The 17,347-nt window shown below is 44.0% G+C and overlaps 1 protein-coding gene across 5 annotated transcripts in view; it reads right to left on the bottom strand.

Annotated features, from left to right (window-relative positions):
* The window catches only part of DCAF11 (DDB1 and CUL4 associated factor 11), a 73,277-nt gene extending 58,121 nt beyond the window's left edge, over positions 1 to 15,156 (bottom strand). For 2 of the 5 annotated variants that reach the window (XM_069761839.1, XM_069761847.1), the window contains exons 1-2: positions 15,030 to 15,156; positions 2,713 to 2,855 (exon numbers count right to left, since the gene is read on the bottom strand). In XM_069761839.1, coding sequence (XP_069617940.1) covers positions 2,713 to 2,747 — 35 coding nt within the window. In that variant the 5' untranslated portion in view covers positions 2,748 to 2,855; positions 15,030 to 15,156. Of the gene's footprint in view, positions 1 to 2,689; positions 2,887 to 15,029 lie in introns of all 5 variants that reach the window. The other 3 variants (XM_069761824.1, XM_069761843.1, XM_069761831.1) reach the window with 3 other exon arrangements.
* Between the last annotated feature and the right edge of the window lie 2,191 nt (positions 15,157 to 17,347).

Genomic DNA, 17,347 nt, shown 5'->3' with positions numbered 1-17,347 from the left:
CGCTGACCGTCAAACACAGGAATTTAGAGACGGATCCTGTTTTTTTCATTCTGAGCATGCCTGGAAGGATTTTTCAAGCCAGGGAAAAATTCTCTCATCTTACACCTGAAAATGCAGGCAGGAACTCCTTCGACGCATCCGTCATAACACTGGATGCGTTGCACACGGTTTCCACTATTTTAACAACATCCGTCGATACGTCGCTTCACTGCATTAGGACACACCCAGACCGAAGAAAGTGTGAAAGAGGCCTTAGACCATGTTGATTTATGACTTTAGAATCATGAATAACTTAACAAAAACACCAAAAGAAGTCCACATTATGCACTCATCTGACACATATCAAGGTGTTGACTGCCTTATGTGGGTGGCCCGAAGGTGTCTCTCCTGATCCATCTATGCAAGGGAGTCATTCGGCGTTTTGAAAAAGAAGGTGGAGTTCATTGCTGACACCCTAAGCCTCGCAGGCTATAACATTGAGTAAAGCACATTTACTGTATTTTCCGGCGTATAAGACGACTTTTTAACCCCTAAAAATCGTCCCAAAAGTCGGGGGTCGTCTTATACGCCGGGTACAGCTGCAGGGAGCGATCCTGGATGGTTCCCAGGGTCTGAAGGAGAGGAGACTCTGCTTCAGGCCCTGGGATCCATATTCATGTAAAAAATAAAGAATAAAAATAAAAAATATGGATATACTCACCCCTCCGCCGGACCCTGGCTCTCAGCGCTGCAAGCGTCTGCCTCCGTTCCTAAGAAGGCAGTGAGTGAAGGACCTTCAATGACGTCGCGGTCAGGTGATCGCTCACCTGTTTTGCTCGGATAATTTCTAGGATTTTACTTCTAGGATATACTTGTGATTAGATTTTATGTATATTTATTTGACATAAACTTGATGTATTTTTTGTATACACTTCATTGGTTCTAATGTAAATTAGTTGTGTAAGAAGTGTGACCTAGTGTGTTTAGGTTGTGTTGGGACTAATATGTATCAATTTAACAGCAGCACATACCAGGATGGAGACCATATATCAATATAAATGCTCGCCACCCTGGCGTAGAATGGGTTCAATAGCTAGTTATCTATAAGGCTGTGTGCACACGTTGCAGATTTTTCACTATAAAAACGCAAAAAAAACCGCATACATTATGCATGACATCATTTAGAATGCGTTCCGCAATTTTTGTGCACATGATGCGTATTTTTCGCGGTAAAAAACGCAGCATGTTCATTAATTTTGCAGATTTTTTGCGGATTTCCCACTATATTATTGCATTGGGAACCTCCGGAAAAATCTGCAAAACCACCCCCACCAAAAACGTGGTAAAAACGCGAGAAAAACACTCAAAAAACGCATGCGGATTTCTTGCAGAAAATGTCCGGTTTTGCTCAGGAAATTTCTGCAAGAGATCCTGAACGTGTGCACATAGCCTAAATGTTATCTATAATGTTATTTTAAAGCAAATATCGGATTGTTGTCTTAATCTTAAGCATCATCTGGAATCAGAAACTATTGGCAAGAATTACCACTCAACAATTGCCAATTGGCTATATGCAAGCTGATTGATGGTCATGTAATAGCCCGCTTAAAGGCGGACCACAACTTCACGATGACAGAACAATCATTATTACAGTCATTCTGTGAGCATAGAATAACATTGCTCTCGGCGGCACATTGTCCTGTTTACACAGGACAGTGTGGTGCCAATGATGATTTTTTAAGTGAGCTTAAAAATTCTTTCACCAGACGAACTAGCATTTTGCTCGTTTGTCACGGTGTTTACACAGGCCGATTACTGGGAAATTAGTGTTCAAGAGAATAAGGCTAGGTTCACATTGCGTTAGTGGGTGTCCGCTAACGGAATCCGTTACATGGCGCAAATGTCGCAACTAACGCAATGTAACGGATCCATTAGCGCACCCATTGACAGCAATGTGCTAACGGATCGCTAACGCATCGCTAAAGTATGCCATTTTCGGCATGCGTCAGCGATGTGCCGTTATTTTCTGATGGACCTCGAACGCTGCTTACAGCGTTCAGGGTCCGTTCTTCGCTAGCGCAGATCGGGCATCTGCGCTGGCGGGAACAGCAAACGCAATCCTTTTTTCGACATTGCGTTAGCGCATCCGCTAAATGGATTGCACTAACGCAATGTGAACCTAGCGTAATTGTACCCCATAAAAGTCCAGCATAAATGCACCCTTCGTTTGAATTGGAAGTTTGAGAGCAAAATGTTTGACATTGGCCTAGGAAGAAGTACTATAGTGCACAATATGTAGAACATTTGCTAATATTCACCTGTTTGTACCTCCTCATTTTCTCCATTTAGATGTATTTGGTTGTACAAACAAGCAATGCAATTATAAAGAAAGACATGAGCAGCACAGACCACCACAAAACTAACATAGTGCATGGCCTCCAGACGCCAACTATCCTCTCATAACAGTAATGCAACATTAAAAGATGGAAGTGTCATCCAAAATCCATGATTCCTCTTTTCACCCGCTGCAATGTTTCAGCTTACGGTGGAGGCTTTATCAAAGCAGATACAGAGGATTAAGTGGTCAACACCAAGACCCACAGGACTATATAAATTTGGGAAGAGGTGAGGGCATAATGCTTCATGTATGGATGAAATAGAAGGATATATATATGTGATCTGTACAATGACATGTGTGGGGTGTTGTTACCTGCGCAGAAGATACGCCAATACCTGCGCCAGGTCAACGTTCTCCTCGTCATCATCATCCCGTAGCCCACGCGATCCTGAGTTGTTGCGGGAGCCTCTTGGCGAATCCCCTGAAGATCCTCCTCCACCCGCACTGCTGCTACTGCGTGTTCCCATCCTCCATTCCCCTGTACACCATATAAGCCTTAATAAAACAGCCTTTGTCACACAGAAAAAAAAAGACAAAAATCAACATAACAGACATATATTTCTGCTGGCGGTTTTGATTATGGACCTTGTATTTCTCAGCGTTTCTCTTTCAGTGCACTCATAAACAACATATTTACATCAGAAAGATATCTAATGAAAAGCAAGTATTAAATTGGTAGTCTATAACCTGGAAAGCCATTTTAATATTAAAGTAGTCCCCCTTATAAAACAAAAAACAAAAAAAACAGACTCACCTCTCGTATCAATGCAAATCCAGCAATGTTGGCTCCAGTTCTGTAGGTTTTTTTTACGTGACATTGTTATGCCATGTGAGGCCTACAGCCAATTAGCAGCCACTACTAGCCTGACACTGAGCTCTTACCCTTGGATGAATGGTCGGACAGGCATAACAAGTAAGAATACAGCAGTCTCATACCAGCCGCTGATTAGCTGCTGGGTCTGATGAGACTAAATTTGAAAAGAGGTTCTCCGGATAGTGAACAATCCTTTTAATTATGGAACAAGTGAAACTAACGGATATTAATAAAGATAGTAAAGAAACAACGTAGTGAGTTATATACCAACACCTATAGATCTGAAACAGCTTAAAGGGAACCTGTCACCCCCAAAATCAAATGTGAGCTAAGCCCACCGGCATCTGGGGCTTATCTACAGCATTCTGTAATGCTGTAGATAAGCCTCCGATGTATCCTGAAAGATGAGAAAGAGGTTAGATTATACTCACCCAGGGGCGGTCCCGCTGCGGTTCTGGTCCGATGGGCGTGGTGGTCCGGGGTCTCCCATCTTCATAGGATCACGTCCTTTTCTTGTCTTCCTGCTGTGGCTCTGGCGCAGGCGTACTTTGCCCCGTTGAGGGCAGAGCAAAGTACTGCAGTGCGCCGAGAAAGGTCAGAGAGGCCCAGCGCCTGCGCACTGCAGTACTTTGCTCTGCTCTCATCAGGGCAGACAAAGTACGCCTGTGCTGGAGCCACAGCGTGAAGACAAGAAGAGGATGTCATCGTAAGAAGATGGGAGGCCCCGGACCGCGACACCCATCGGACCAGAACAGAACCGGGACTGCCCCTGGGTGAGTATAATCTAACCTCTTTTTCTCATCTTTGAAGATACATCGGGGGGGCTTATCTACAGCATTACAGAATGCTGTAGATAAGCCCCTGATTCCGATGGGCTTAGCTCACCTTCGATTTTGGGGGTGACAGGTTCCGTTTAAAAAGGTTTATTTAGCCCCATAGTGAGTGTTTTGGTCCTAGAATATTACTTGGCTTACTTTGTACCAGAAATATGAGCCAAAATGTGATGGTGGGGTGCGATTTAACCATGCCTTTCCAACTGTGGTGGAAAGCCATGCAAAGGTATCTAAACAAGTTTTTTTTCTTGGAGTGGATTTATTCTACAAACGCCTAAAAAACAGTTCATTTCTATGTTAAGACCGCTTTGCTGATAATATGTTCACTATTTTGAGCATTTTTTTTCCATTTCAGATTTTGAACAAGTCCTGGTAAAAAAAAAAAAAGAAAAAAAAAAAAAGAAAATACTTGTCAAGTCCGTGAATTGGCTCCTGATTGGAAAAAGCTCTAAACTAGGCAGTGTCCAATCAAACAGCAAAAAAACAAACAAAAACTCTTACCAACCTTTTCCTAAAGCAATTGCCACAAGAAAACTTTAGTTGTTAACGGACACAAACTTTGATGCCATAAAAGCTCTAGAGGAACATTTACTCTTTGGGCCGGATTTATCAAAACGCTTTTACTCCCCAAAAAAATGTCATAAAAGCTTTGACAAATTGCGCCAAAGTTTTACTATTCTTTCTGTTTTAATGCCAGTTTCTACCAGCTGGAAAAAGTCACAACGGAACGGTTGCGCAGCAGGAGTGTGACGTCACAGACTGTCTAATTCATCATGAGCTGTGGAGTTCTGTATGCAAGAAACCCTGACACAGGCGCTTGCCACTCATAAGAGGCTCCAGATTCATGAAGCGGAGTGCACCTCTTCATTAATCAGAAGCGTCTTGACTCAACTCTGCCCCTTCACCAAGACTGGCAAGAAAATAACTGGTCTGGATGAATCTGAGACATACGGTAATTTAGCAGTTTCCTACTGTAACTGGCATCCATTTAGATACCAATTTCACAGACCCACGAACTACACAAGAGAGAACCCTTCAATCCTTATAATGCCATAACATAAAGGACTTAGGCTATGTGCACACGTTGCTGAATTGCCGCTGAAATTTCCGCAACTCTCTGCCGCGGGTATAACGCATGCAGAATTGGCATGACAAGATATAGTGTTAAAAATAATAAAAAATCGTGATATTCTCACCTTCCGGTGTCCCCCGCAGCCTTCCCGATCCTCGCAATGCTTTCGTTCCCAGTGATGCCTCGCGACAATGACCCCAGATGACGTAGCATCACGCGAGACCCACGTCATCACAGGTCACTGTCGCAAGGCATCACTGGGAACGGGAGCTGCTGGGAGCATAGCTAAGGCCTGGGCTGGATCCGGAGCCGCCAGAAGGTGAGTTTTTTTTTTTTAACAGGTATATGGTTCTCAGGGCCTGGAGAAGAGTCTCCTCTCCTCCACACCCAGGTACCATCCGCACATGATCCACTTACTTTGCGCATGGTGGACATACCCCCTTGCAGGAAGTAAGCAGATCAATGCATTTCTATGTGTGCAGAATCGCCGCGATTCCGCACAAAGAATGAGCATGCTGCGTATTTTTCTGCAATGAGATTCTGCTGTGGAAAAACATGCAGCATTAGCAGAGCATTGTTGAATCCCACTGAATTCAATGGGCTGTGTTGTGTATGCATTTTCGCCGCGAAAAACGCATACAATCCGCAACGTGTGCACATAGCCTTACTGTCAAACATTTTCATGTAAATCATTCATGGCATATGTCTCAAGAATAACTAACACACTCTGTACAAAAATAAGGGTAGAGAGAAGCAAGTACTGCTGTAACTAGTACAGGATGCCAAATTACAGGGGACTAATAACTCCTACTGGTGACAATAGTGGCTGTTAGAGCGGATCTGGAAATGCCGAGACCTAACAGTTATGCCATGCCGGAGACAGACAATAATCATGTGATTGCTGAGTATCAGGGTATGTGCTAACGATCCGGGGTTGCTGCGGATTGGACGCTGCGTACTTGTGCAGCATCAAACCTGCAGCGACCATATGTTACAGCATAGTGGAGAGGATTTCAAGAAATCCCATGTCCACTAAGTGTCCACAGATGCCCACGGCTCACCCGTGGACACTGATATGAGGTGCGTCTTTCCAGACCGCAGCATGTCAATTTCTCTAGCGGAGACGCAAGAGAAGTTTCACCCATAGAATGTATTGAACTCAGTGAAGCCGCAAGGTTCAGTGATCACATGCGGATTCACCTGCGTTCAATTTTATTTTACTCATATTTCCTCTTCCTTCATGAAGAGTTCTCAGTTGTCTCATTATCATCACAGACAGCATTACAATGACAGCTGTCACCTCTATTCACATAGTTAGAGACCTGTAGGTCAATGGAATTGGTGCAGAGATAAGCTGGAATAGTTAGCTCTGACCGGCCTTGGAATAGTCAGCTCAGACACATAGTCCCCAGCTGGTTTTACAAAGTATGAATTCTCCAAGACACTGCGGTGTTTCAGAGTAAAACACAGAATGGCTGCAATAATACTGCCCAGATTGATTCATGTTGACCATTGTTTGCGCAGAGCCTTTAATGTCAAACTTCAATGATTGTGCACAGACCAGTTCACAACATTTACAGCTAGCTTTGCTGTGTAGTCCTCGGCTCTCCTAAATGTCTTCAGTAAGTATGACACTCCTTAATGGCAGGGAGGATCCACCAGTAAAAATTACCATCAGATCCTTGTTGCATTAGTTTAAGAACATGAACAGGAGGTATTCAAGAAATATTATTAGTGACTATGCATCTAAAGTAAGGAGAATGTCTCTTCTGAGAAAAAGAGGACTTAAACTCTATAGCGCCACCTGTTGGAAGTAGCAATCCTACAAGTCACAATCAACTCTTTAACGAGTCGTGCAATATGACTTAGGATAAAAGCCAAAATAGTATCTCAATTCGCAGACACGGTGTTTCGGGCTGTTGGCCCTCGTCAGTGCGAAGCATGAGAACTAATTTGGCTAGGTGAGAGGCTCTGGACTGGGATCTAAGGGGTATCGTTTCTCCTTATGGAGACTGACATACCATCTCTAAGTAAATAAGGCAGCACACTGCAGTGCTAGAACATACAAACTTGAAAAAACAAAATTTGAACTGCATTACTGCACTAGAAATATGAAAAATGAGAGCTTTTAGCGCATAAAAATGGCCAATTTTATGTGTACCTGGTAGCCCCTGGTACACTGAGAGGCAAGGCAAGTGTAGGACCTGGTATAAGAGAGATGCCGTAAAGGGGCTACCAGGTACACATAAAAGTGGCCATTTTTATGCGCTAAAAGCTCTCATTTTTCATATTTCTAGTGCAGTAATGCAGTTCAAATTTCGTTTTTCAAGTTTGTATATTCTAGCGCTGCAGTGTGCTGCCTTATTTACTTAACTATATACGAGTTGGCGACTCTAGGTTCAGCACCTGTTCACACTGAGTCTATGTTTGGATGTGCCAGTCAGGTTTTTGAAATGACATACCATCTCTGTCTTGTCATGGCATCTCTGGCTTGTTCTCATGCTTCGCACTGACGAGGGCCAATAGCCCGAAACACCGTGAATTGAGATACTAATTTGGCTTTTATCCTAAGTCATATTGCACGACTCGTTAAAGAATTGATTGTGACTTGTAGGATCGCTACTTCCAACAGGTGGCGCTATAGAGTTTAAGTCCTCTTTTTCTCAGAAGAGGCAATTTGCATATTATATTTCCCAGAGGAGCATAGCATGGCGAATAAGCCTCCTTACCTTGACAAGCCAGAGATGGTATCCATAAGGAGAAACAATACCCCTTAGACCCCTGCTATATACTACGTGGGCTGTGTTAGATACTGCGTGGGCTGTGCTATATACTGCATGGGCTGTTATATACTACGTCTCTGTGTTATATACTACGTGGGCTGTGCTATATACTACATCTCTGTGCTATATACTACGTGGGCTATGCAATATATTACGTGGCTGGGCAATATACTACGTGGCTGTGTTATATACTGCATGAGCTGTCCTATATACTACGTGTCTGTGTTATATACTACGTAGCTGTGCAATAAATGACAGCTGTGCAATATACATGGCTGGGCAATATACTACGTGGCTGTGCTATTTACTACAGCTGTTATATACACTGCGTGGGCTGTGCCATACACTGCGTGGGCTGTGCCATACACTGCGTGGGCTGTGCCATACACTGCGTGGGCTGTGCCATACACTGCGTGGGCTGTGCTATACACTGCGTGGGCTGTGCTATACACTGCGTGGGCTGTGCTATACACTGCGTGGGCTGTGCTATACACTGCGTGGGCGGCTGTGCTATATGCTACGTGGGCTGTGCTATATGCTACTTGGCTGTGGTATATTTCTCTGCTGTATCTGTGCATCATGAATCGTGGTATGTGTTAAAGAGGGGGCCCACTGAGACTCTTTCGCCCGGGGCCCTCAAAAACCTGGAGCCGGCCCTGGCTTTATTGATTGTTCGTGGTCGGCCGGGCGTGACCAATTAGCAACAGGCACAGTCCGACCGCGAATTGGCAAGGAATTTGAACCACGCTTCGCTAATTGGTCACGCCAGGCCGGCCGAATCCTGTGTATAAATTACATTATTCTGAAAACTTCAGAAATAAACGACATACATATTCTAGAATACCCGATGCGTTAGAATCGGGCCACCATCTAGTAATTCTATATTCAGCATCCTATGGAGCATGGTAGTACTGTATGCATGTGGTATTATCCACTAGAAGCAGTGATCGTTGTGTATATAACCCTGTATACTGCCCCCTACGGAGCATGGTAGTAATACAAGTAATTCTTACAAAATTAGAATATCAAAGTTAATTTATTTCAGTTCTTAAATACAAAAAGTGAAACTCATATATTATATAGAGTCATTACAAATAGAGTGATCTATTTCAAGTGTTTATTTCTGTTAATGTTGATGATTATGGCTTTCAGCCAATGAAAACCCAAAAGTCATTATCTCAGTAAATTAGAATACTTTATAACACCAGTTTGAAAAATTATTTTAAAATCTGAAATGTTGGCCTACTGAAATGTATGTTCAGTAAATGCACTCAATACTTGCTCAGGGCTCCATGTGCATCAATAACTGCATCATTGCGGCCTGGCATGGAGGTGATCAGACTGTGGCACTGCTGAGGTGTTATGGAAGCCCAGGTTGCTTTGATAGCTGCCTTCAGCTCATCTGCATTGTTGGGTCTGGTGTCTCATCTTCAAGCACAGTGATACTGTTGTTTTTAAACCAGGTATTGTAAGGGAGGTGGAGCCGCATATTCATCACTGTAATGTGCGGCACCACGTGACCGCTCATACAGGAAGAGCTGCGACGCTGAGAGGAAGCATCGAGGGAACTGGGTAAGTATTTTAATGCCAGCGGGCGGGCGCACAGGGGAAGGGAGATTACCGGGAACTTTATTTTAACAAAAAAAAAATTTTTTAAATGATTTTTCATTCCTTCGCTCCAGCGAACGCTGCAGGAGACAAGAAATGAATGGGGCTTCAGCACCACAAGCTGGGGGGACAGCGCTTACTGTAGCGCTGTCTTCTGCACGGCACACGGACAGAATCCGTGTGCGGTACGTGTTTTACACGGACCCATTGACTTTAATGGGTCCGTGTGATCCGTGCGCTCCCACGAACACTGACATGTCTCCGTGTTTTTCAAATGGACACACTGTCCGTGAAAACACGCTGACATATGCAGAGACACATTGATTTTAACCCCTTAAGCCCCGAGGGTGGTTTGCACGTTAATGACCGGGCCAATTTTTACAATTCTGACCACTGTCCCTTTATGAGGTTATAACTCTGGAACGCTTCAACAGATCCCAGTGATTCTGACATTGTTTTCTCGGGACATATTGTACTTCATGATAGTGGTAAAAATTCTTTGATAGTACCTGCGTTTGTTTGTGAAAAAAACGGAAATTTGGCGAAAATTATGAAAATTTCGCAATTTTCCAACTTTGAATTTTTATGCAATTAAATCACAGAGATATGTCACACAAAATACTTAATAAGTAACATTTCCCACATGTTTACTTTACATCAGCACAATTTTGGAACCAAAATTTTTTTTGTTAGGGAGTTATAAGGGTTAAAAGTTGACCAGCAATTTCTCATTTTTACAACACCATTATTTTTTCTCATTTGAAGTCATTTTGAGGGGTCTATATGATAGAAAATACCCAAGTGTGACACAATTCTAAAAACTGCACCCCTCAAGGTGCTCAAAACCATATTCAAGACGTTTATTAACCCTTCCGGTGCTTCACAGGAATTTTTGGAATGTTTAAATAAAAATGAACATTTAACTTTTTTTCACAAAAAATTTACTTCAGCTCCAATTTGTTTCATTTTACCAAGGGTAACAGGAGAAATGGACCCCAAAAGTTGTTGTACAATTTGTCCTGAGTACACCGATACCCCATATGTGGGGGTAAACCACTGTTTGGGCGAATGGGAGAGCTCGGAAGGGAAGGAGCGCCGTTTGACTTTTCAATGCAAAATTGACAGGAATTGAGATGGGACGCCATGTTGCTTTTGGAGAGCCACTGATGTGCCTAAACATTGAAACCCCCCACAAGTGACACTATTTTGGAAAGTAGACCCCCTAAGGAATTTATCTAGATGTGTTTTGAGCGCTTTGACCCACCAAGGGCTTCACAGAAGTTTATAATGCAGAGCCGTAAAAATAAAACAAAAATTTTTTCCCACAAAAATTATTTTTTAGCCCCCAGTTTTGTATTTTCCCGAGGGTAAGAGGAGAAATTCAACCCCAAAAGTTGTTGTCCAATTTGTCCTGATTGCGCTGATACCCCATATGTGGGGGGGGAACCACTGTTTGGCCGCATGGGAGGGCTCGGAAGGGAAGGAGCGCCATTTGGAATGCAGACTTAGATAGAATGGTCTGCAGGTGTCACATTGCGTTTGCAGAGCCCCTAATGTACCTAAACAGTAGAAACCCCCCACAAGTGACCCCATATTGGAAACTAGACCCCCCAGGGAACTCATCTAGATGTGTTGTGAGAACTTTGAACCCCCAAGTGTTTCAATACAGCTTATAACGCAGAGCCTTGAAAATAAAAAATCTTTTTTTTCCCACAAAAAATATTTTTTAGCCCCCAGTTTTGTATTTTCCCAAGGGTAACAGGAGAAATTGGACCCCAAAAGTTGTTGTCCTATTTGTCCTGAGTACGCTGATACCCCATATGTTGGGGTAAACCCTTGTTTGGCCGCACGGGAGAGCTCGGAAGGGAAGGAGCACTGTTTTACTTTTTCAACGCAGAATTAGCTGGAATTGAGATCGGACGCCATGTCGCGTTTGGAGAGCCCCTGATGTGCCTAAACAGTGGAAACCCCCCAATTATAACTGAAACCCTAATCCAAACACACCCCTAACCCTAATCCCAACAGTAACCCTAACCACACCTCTAACCCTGACACACCCCTAACCCTAATCCCAACCCTATTCCCAACTGTAAATGTAATCTAAACCCTAACCGTAACTTTAGCCCCAACCCCAACCCTAACTGTGGCCCCTAACCCTAGCCCTAACCCTAATGGGAAAATGGAAATAAATACATTTTTTTAATTTTTCCCTAACTAGGGGGGTGATGAAGGGGGGTTTGATTTACTTTTATAGCGGGTTTTTTAGCGGATTTTTATGATTGGCAGCCGTCACACACTGAAAGACGCTTTTTATTGCAAAAAATATTTTTTGCGTTACCACATTTTGAGAGCTATAATTTTTCCATATTTTGGTCCACAGAGTCATGTGAGGTCTTGCTTTTTGCGGGACGAGTTGACGTTTTTATTGGTAACATTTTCGGGCACGTGACATTTTTAGATCGCTTTTTATTATGATTTTTGTGAGGCAGAATGACTAAAAACCAGCTATTCATGAATTTCTTTTGGGGGGAGGCATTTATACCGTTCCGCGTTTGGTAAAATGGATAAAGCAGTTTTATTCTTCGGGTTAGTACGATTACAGCGATACCTCATTTATATCATTTTTTTATGTTTTGGCGCTTTTATACGATAAAAACTATTTTATAGAAAAAATAATTATTTTTGCATCGCTTTATTCTCAGGACTATAACTTTTTTGTTTTTTTGCTCATGATGCTGTATGGCGGCTCGTTTTTTGCGGGACAAGACGACGCTTTCAGCGGTACCATGGTTATTTATATCTGTCTTTTTGATCGCGTGTTATTCCACTTTTTGTTCGGCGGTATGATAATAAAGCGTTGTTTTTTGCCTCGTTTTTTTTTTTTTTCTTACGGTGTTTACTGAAGGGGTTAACTAGTGGGCCAGTTTTATAGGTCGGGTCGTTACGGACGCAGCGATACTAAATATGTGTACTTTTATTGTTTTTTTTTATTATTTAGATAAAGAAATGTATTTATGGGAATAATATTGGTAAGCCACCTCCCTCCCTGCAGGACCCGGATGCCGCGGCCATCTTGCATCCGGGTCCAGCAAGGAGGAAGGAGGTAGGAGACCCTCGCAGCAACGCGATCACATCGCGTTCCTGCGGGGGGGCTCAGGGAAGCCCGCAGGGAGCCCCCTCCCTGCGCGATGCTTCCCTATACCGCCGGCACATCGCGATCAGGTTTGATCGCGGTGTGCCGGGGGTTAATGTGTCGGGGCCGGTCCGTGACTGCTCCTGGCACATAGTGCCGGATGTCAGCTGCGATAGGCAGCTGACACCCGGCCGCGCTCCCCCCGTGAGCGCGGCTGATCGCCTATGACGTACTATCCCGTCGGTGGGAATTAAAGCCCACGCCACCTCGACGGGATAGTACGTCATATGGGATTAAGGGGTTAATGTGTCTACGTGAGTCACTGTGTCCGGTACGTGAGGAAACTGTCACCTCACGTACCGGAGCCACTGACGTGTGAAACCGGCCTAAGGGACATTTTTAAATGCTTAGGAAGCCTTTGCAGGTGTTTTTTATTATTCTAATTTACTGAGATAATGACTTTTGGGTTTTCATTGGTTGTAAGCCATAATCATCAACATTAACGGAAATAAACACTTGAAATAGATCAATGTTTGTAATAACTATGTGTTTCACTTTTTGTATTGAAGAACTGAAATAAATTAACTTTTTAATGATATTCTAATTTTGTGAGAAGCACCTGTATATGTGGTATTCTCCATTAGAAGAAGTGACCCCTTGTACACAGTATATGCTCCTGTAAACAGCCCCCTATGGAGCATGGTATTAATACATACATGTGGTGTTATCCACTAGAAGCAATGACCCCTTATACACAGTTTATGCTCCTGTATAGAGCCCCCATATGGGGCATGGAAGTAATACATACATGTGGTATACTCCACTATTAGCTGTGACTGCTTATACACAGTATATGCTCTTGTATACAGCTCTTATGGAGCATGGTAGTAATACATACCTGTGGTATTCCTCCCTAGAAGCAGTGACTGCTTATACACAGTATACGCTCCTGTATATAGCCCCCTATGGAGCATGGTAGTAATACATACATTTGGTATTCTCCACTATTAGCAGTGACTGCTTATACACAGTATACGCTCCTGTATATAGCCCCCTATGGAGCATGGTAGTAATACATACATTTGGTATTCTCCACTATTAGCAGTGACTGCTTATACACAGTATACGCTCCTGTATATAGCCCCCTATGGAGCATGGTAGTAATACATACATTTGGTATTCTCCACTATTAGCAGTGACTGCTTATACACAGTATATGCTCCTGGATACAGCCCGCTATGGAGCATAGTAGTAATACATGAGGTATTCTCCCCTAGAAGCAGCGACTGCTTATACACAGTATATGCTGCTATATATACCCCTATGGAGCATGGTAGTAATACATACATTCGGTATTCTCCACTAGAAGCAGTGATTGCTTATACACAGTATACGCTCCTGTATACACCCCTATGGAGCATGGTAGTAATACATACATGTGGTATTCTCCACCATTAGCAGTGACTGCTTATACACAGTATATGCTCCTGTATACACCCCTATGGAGCATGGTAGTAATACATACATGTGGTATTCTCCACCATTAGCAGTGACTGCTTATACACAGTATACGCTCCTGTAAACAGCCCCCTATGGAGCATGGTAGTAATACATACATGTGGTATTCTCCACCATTAGCAGTGATTGCTTATACACAGTATACGCTCCTGTATACACCCCTATGGAGCATGGTAGTAATACATACATGTGTTCTCCAATAGAAACAACGACCCCTTATACACAGTATACGCTCCTGTATACAGCTGTTTCTATGCTGCCTGCTCTCACTATCGGGGGTCTGCTCTATCAGGGGCCTCCTCATGCTAAAAGGCCTCCTCACGCTATTAGGGGCCGCTCACGCTATCGGGGGCCCGCTCAAACTATCAGGTGCCTCCTCACACTATCGGGGGCCCGCTCACACAGATCCCACCGCAGCCTGTGAGCACATCCCAACATTTTCAGGGTATGTGTCCACGTTCAGGATTGCATCAGGATTTGACGCAGGTAAAATCTGCACCTGAGGTCACTGTCAGGTCACTTGCGTTTTTTGACGCGTCGCCGCATTGTAAGGACACGCAGCGTTTCCTGAACGTGTGCACATACCCTCACACTACTCCTGAGAACTCTTGTCAGAACCAGTGCTGGACCGCCTGCAGCCCGGCTCACTAGCTCACAGCGGACGTTCCGTCCATGCTCCGGCTTTGTTGGCTCTCTCCCAGGAAGCCATACGGCACATAACCCCGCATGTGAACAGAGCCATAGCTGGGCCTCACGGCAGTGACGGTTGCACAATAAGGAGCCGGACCTGCCCGGTGACATGACGCGGGAAGGCACAGCACACGGCTGAGGGCCGGCTGCCCGGCACAGAGCCCGCGGAGGGATAATCATGCTATATATAAGGATACATACACACAGTGTTTACATCGCTCCAGAACGTCTCTCTGCAGCTTCCGGTTCCCAGACTGGGCACTGGGCACGTGACTGCTGCCTGATTGGGTAACAGGTCGCCTGAGTTTTCCAGCGCCGCCAGCAATTGGTTTCGGATTGTCCCGCCCCCTTGTTTACAATGTTTCGCTGTGGAAGAGCGATCACGTGCTCATTGGTCGGTTCGGTTACCGAGGTGACGGTTAACCTCTTCGTTACTAGAAATACCTTGGTGAATGCAGTCTATTGCTCCCTGTTATCACCTGTTTCAGACTATTTCTCAGTGAGATAACTAAGAGTAAGTCTTACATCGCCTTACATACAACCTCTAACGTCACTTCTGGTCAAGCGGCACTACTAGTGAGTTCTCTGACCAGGGAGTCCCTGTACACAACGAGGCTGAAGTTGGTTTCTTATTCGTCAATGTTTTCTTTTCTGTTTTTATAGGTTTAACAACAAATAATAATCATCGCAATAATAACATACACTGCAGTGAGGAGCCCTGATGTGAAAACAACAACAGCTACAAAAATTATAAAACTGGCACAAAAATGGGCATCAAAGTGGGCACTGAAGGGCATTAATGAAAGGGTTAAATGACTTTGGGCCGCTGATCTCACACTGCAGACATATAGAACAGGGAGCCCACATCAAACGCAGGACCCTCCAGCCTGACCCAAATGGGTTCTGGGCATCAGAACTGGCACCAAAGTGGGCATAAAGTGGATGGCACGGTGGCTCAGTGGTTAGCACTGCAGCGCTGGAGTCCTGGGTTCAAATCCCACCAGGGACAACATCTGTAAGGAGTTTGTATATTCTCCCCTTGTTTGCATGGGTTTTCCCTGGGTACTCCGGTTTAGATTGTGAGCCCCATCGGGGACAGTGATCATAATGTGTGTAAAGCGCTGCGGAATATGTTAGCGCTATATAAAGATTATTATTAAAGCCCATTTTCGCAGATTTCAATAAGTAACTGATGTTTTTAAGGGGTTACGTGATATGGGCCACTAATCCCACACTAATAATACATAGATGTAATTTAACCCCTTAAAAACACCTGTTACTTATTCAAATGGCTCAAATCGACTGCCCACTTTGATGCCAGCCCTGATGCCCAGAACCCATTTTGGCCAGGCTGGAGGGACCTGTGTTTGATGCAGGGACTCACTATCTGTGTATTCTTAGTGTGAGATCAGTGGCCCAAAGTCACTTAACCCCTTAAAAACATCACTTACGTATTCAAATCTTTAAAAATGGGCTTTAATAATAATAATCTTTATTTTTATATAGCGCTAACATATTCCGCAGCGCTTTACAGGTTGCACACATTATTATCACTGTCCCCATTGGGGCTCACAATCTAAATACCCTATCAGTATGTTTTTGGAATGTGGGAGGAAACCGGAGTGCCCGGAGAAAACCCACGCAAACACGGAGAGAACATACAAACTCTTTGCAGATGTTGTCCTTGGTGGGACTAGAACCCAGGACCCCAGTGCTGCAATGCTAATCACTGAGCCACCGTGCTGCCCACTTTGATGCCAATTCTGATGCTCAGAACCCATTTGGGCCAGGCTGGAGGGACCTGTGTTTGATGTAGGGCATCACTGTCTGTGTATTCTTAGGCCCCATACTGGTAACATTTTCGGGCCCCCTTGAGACTCTGCCCAGGATCCACCCCCGTGCTGCCTCTACCCCATGAACCTTACACACTTCCGCCTCGCCATCCAGCACGCTCTCACCTATCACACATTAACAGTTCCCATCACCAGATCACACATATAGCCGGCAGCTTTTGTTTTGGTCAAAAGGTTTTTTAATCCGCCATCGTGACAAGGTAGACTCTTGGCCTGGTCCTACTCTACTGTAACTTATTAAACATTTGTTAAAATATCCAATACTTTTTCTAAGTTTATTTTTTTTTAAGGGAATGAGTCACGTACATTTTTTTTAACCCTTTAGTGACCCTCAATACGTCTTTTTACTGACCTGAGATATAAGAGACTAGCATCCCCATACAGGTGACAATCCAGTAGCTTTTGGCTGTACACTATAAGGCCTCTTTCACACTTCCGTCAGCAGTGTCCTGTCGAAATGTGTCGCCGAGACGTAGCGATGTACGCTTAGAAAATAGTGTTAAAACGTACGCAACGTTTCCAGTATTCCAGCGGATGCGCCGCCTGAATTTTTATAGAAGGAGGATTCCGGGGACGAGAGAGAGATCATTTTTTTCCCCGGGTTGGAAAATGTTTCTAGGCATGCTCAAATGTAAAAACAGGATCCGTCACTGGATTCCTGCTTTT

This window comes from Ranitomeya imitator, chromosome 1 (assembly GCF_032444005.1).
Source record: "Ranitomeya imitator isolate aRanImi1 chromosome 1, aRanImi1.pri, whole genome shotgun sequence".
Classification (NCBI taxonomy): domain Eukaryota; kingdom Metazoa; phylum Chordata; class Amphibia; order Anura; family Dendrobatidae; genus Ranitomeya; species Ranitomeya imitator.
This window is presented reverse-complemented; position numbering and strand designations above follow the sequence as displayed.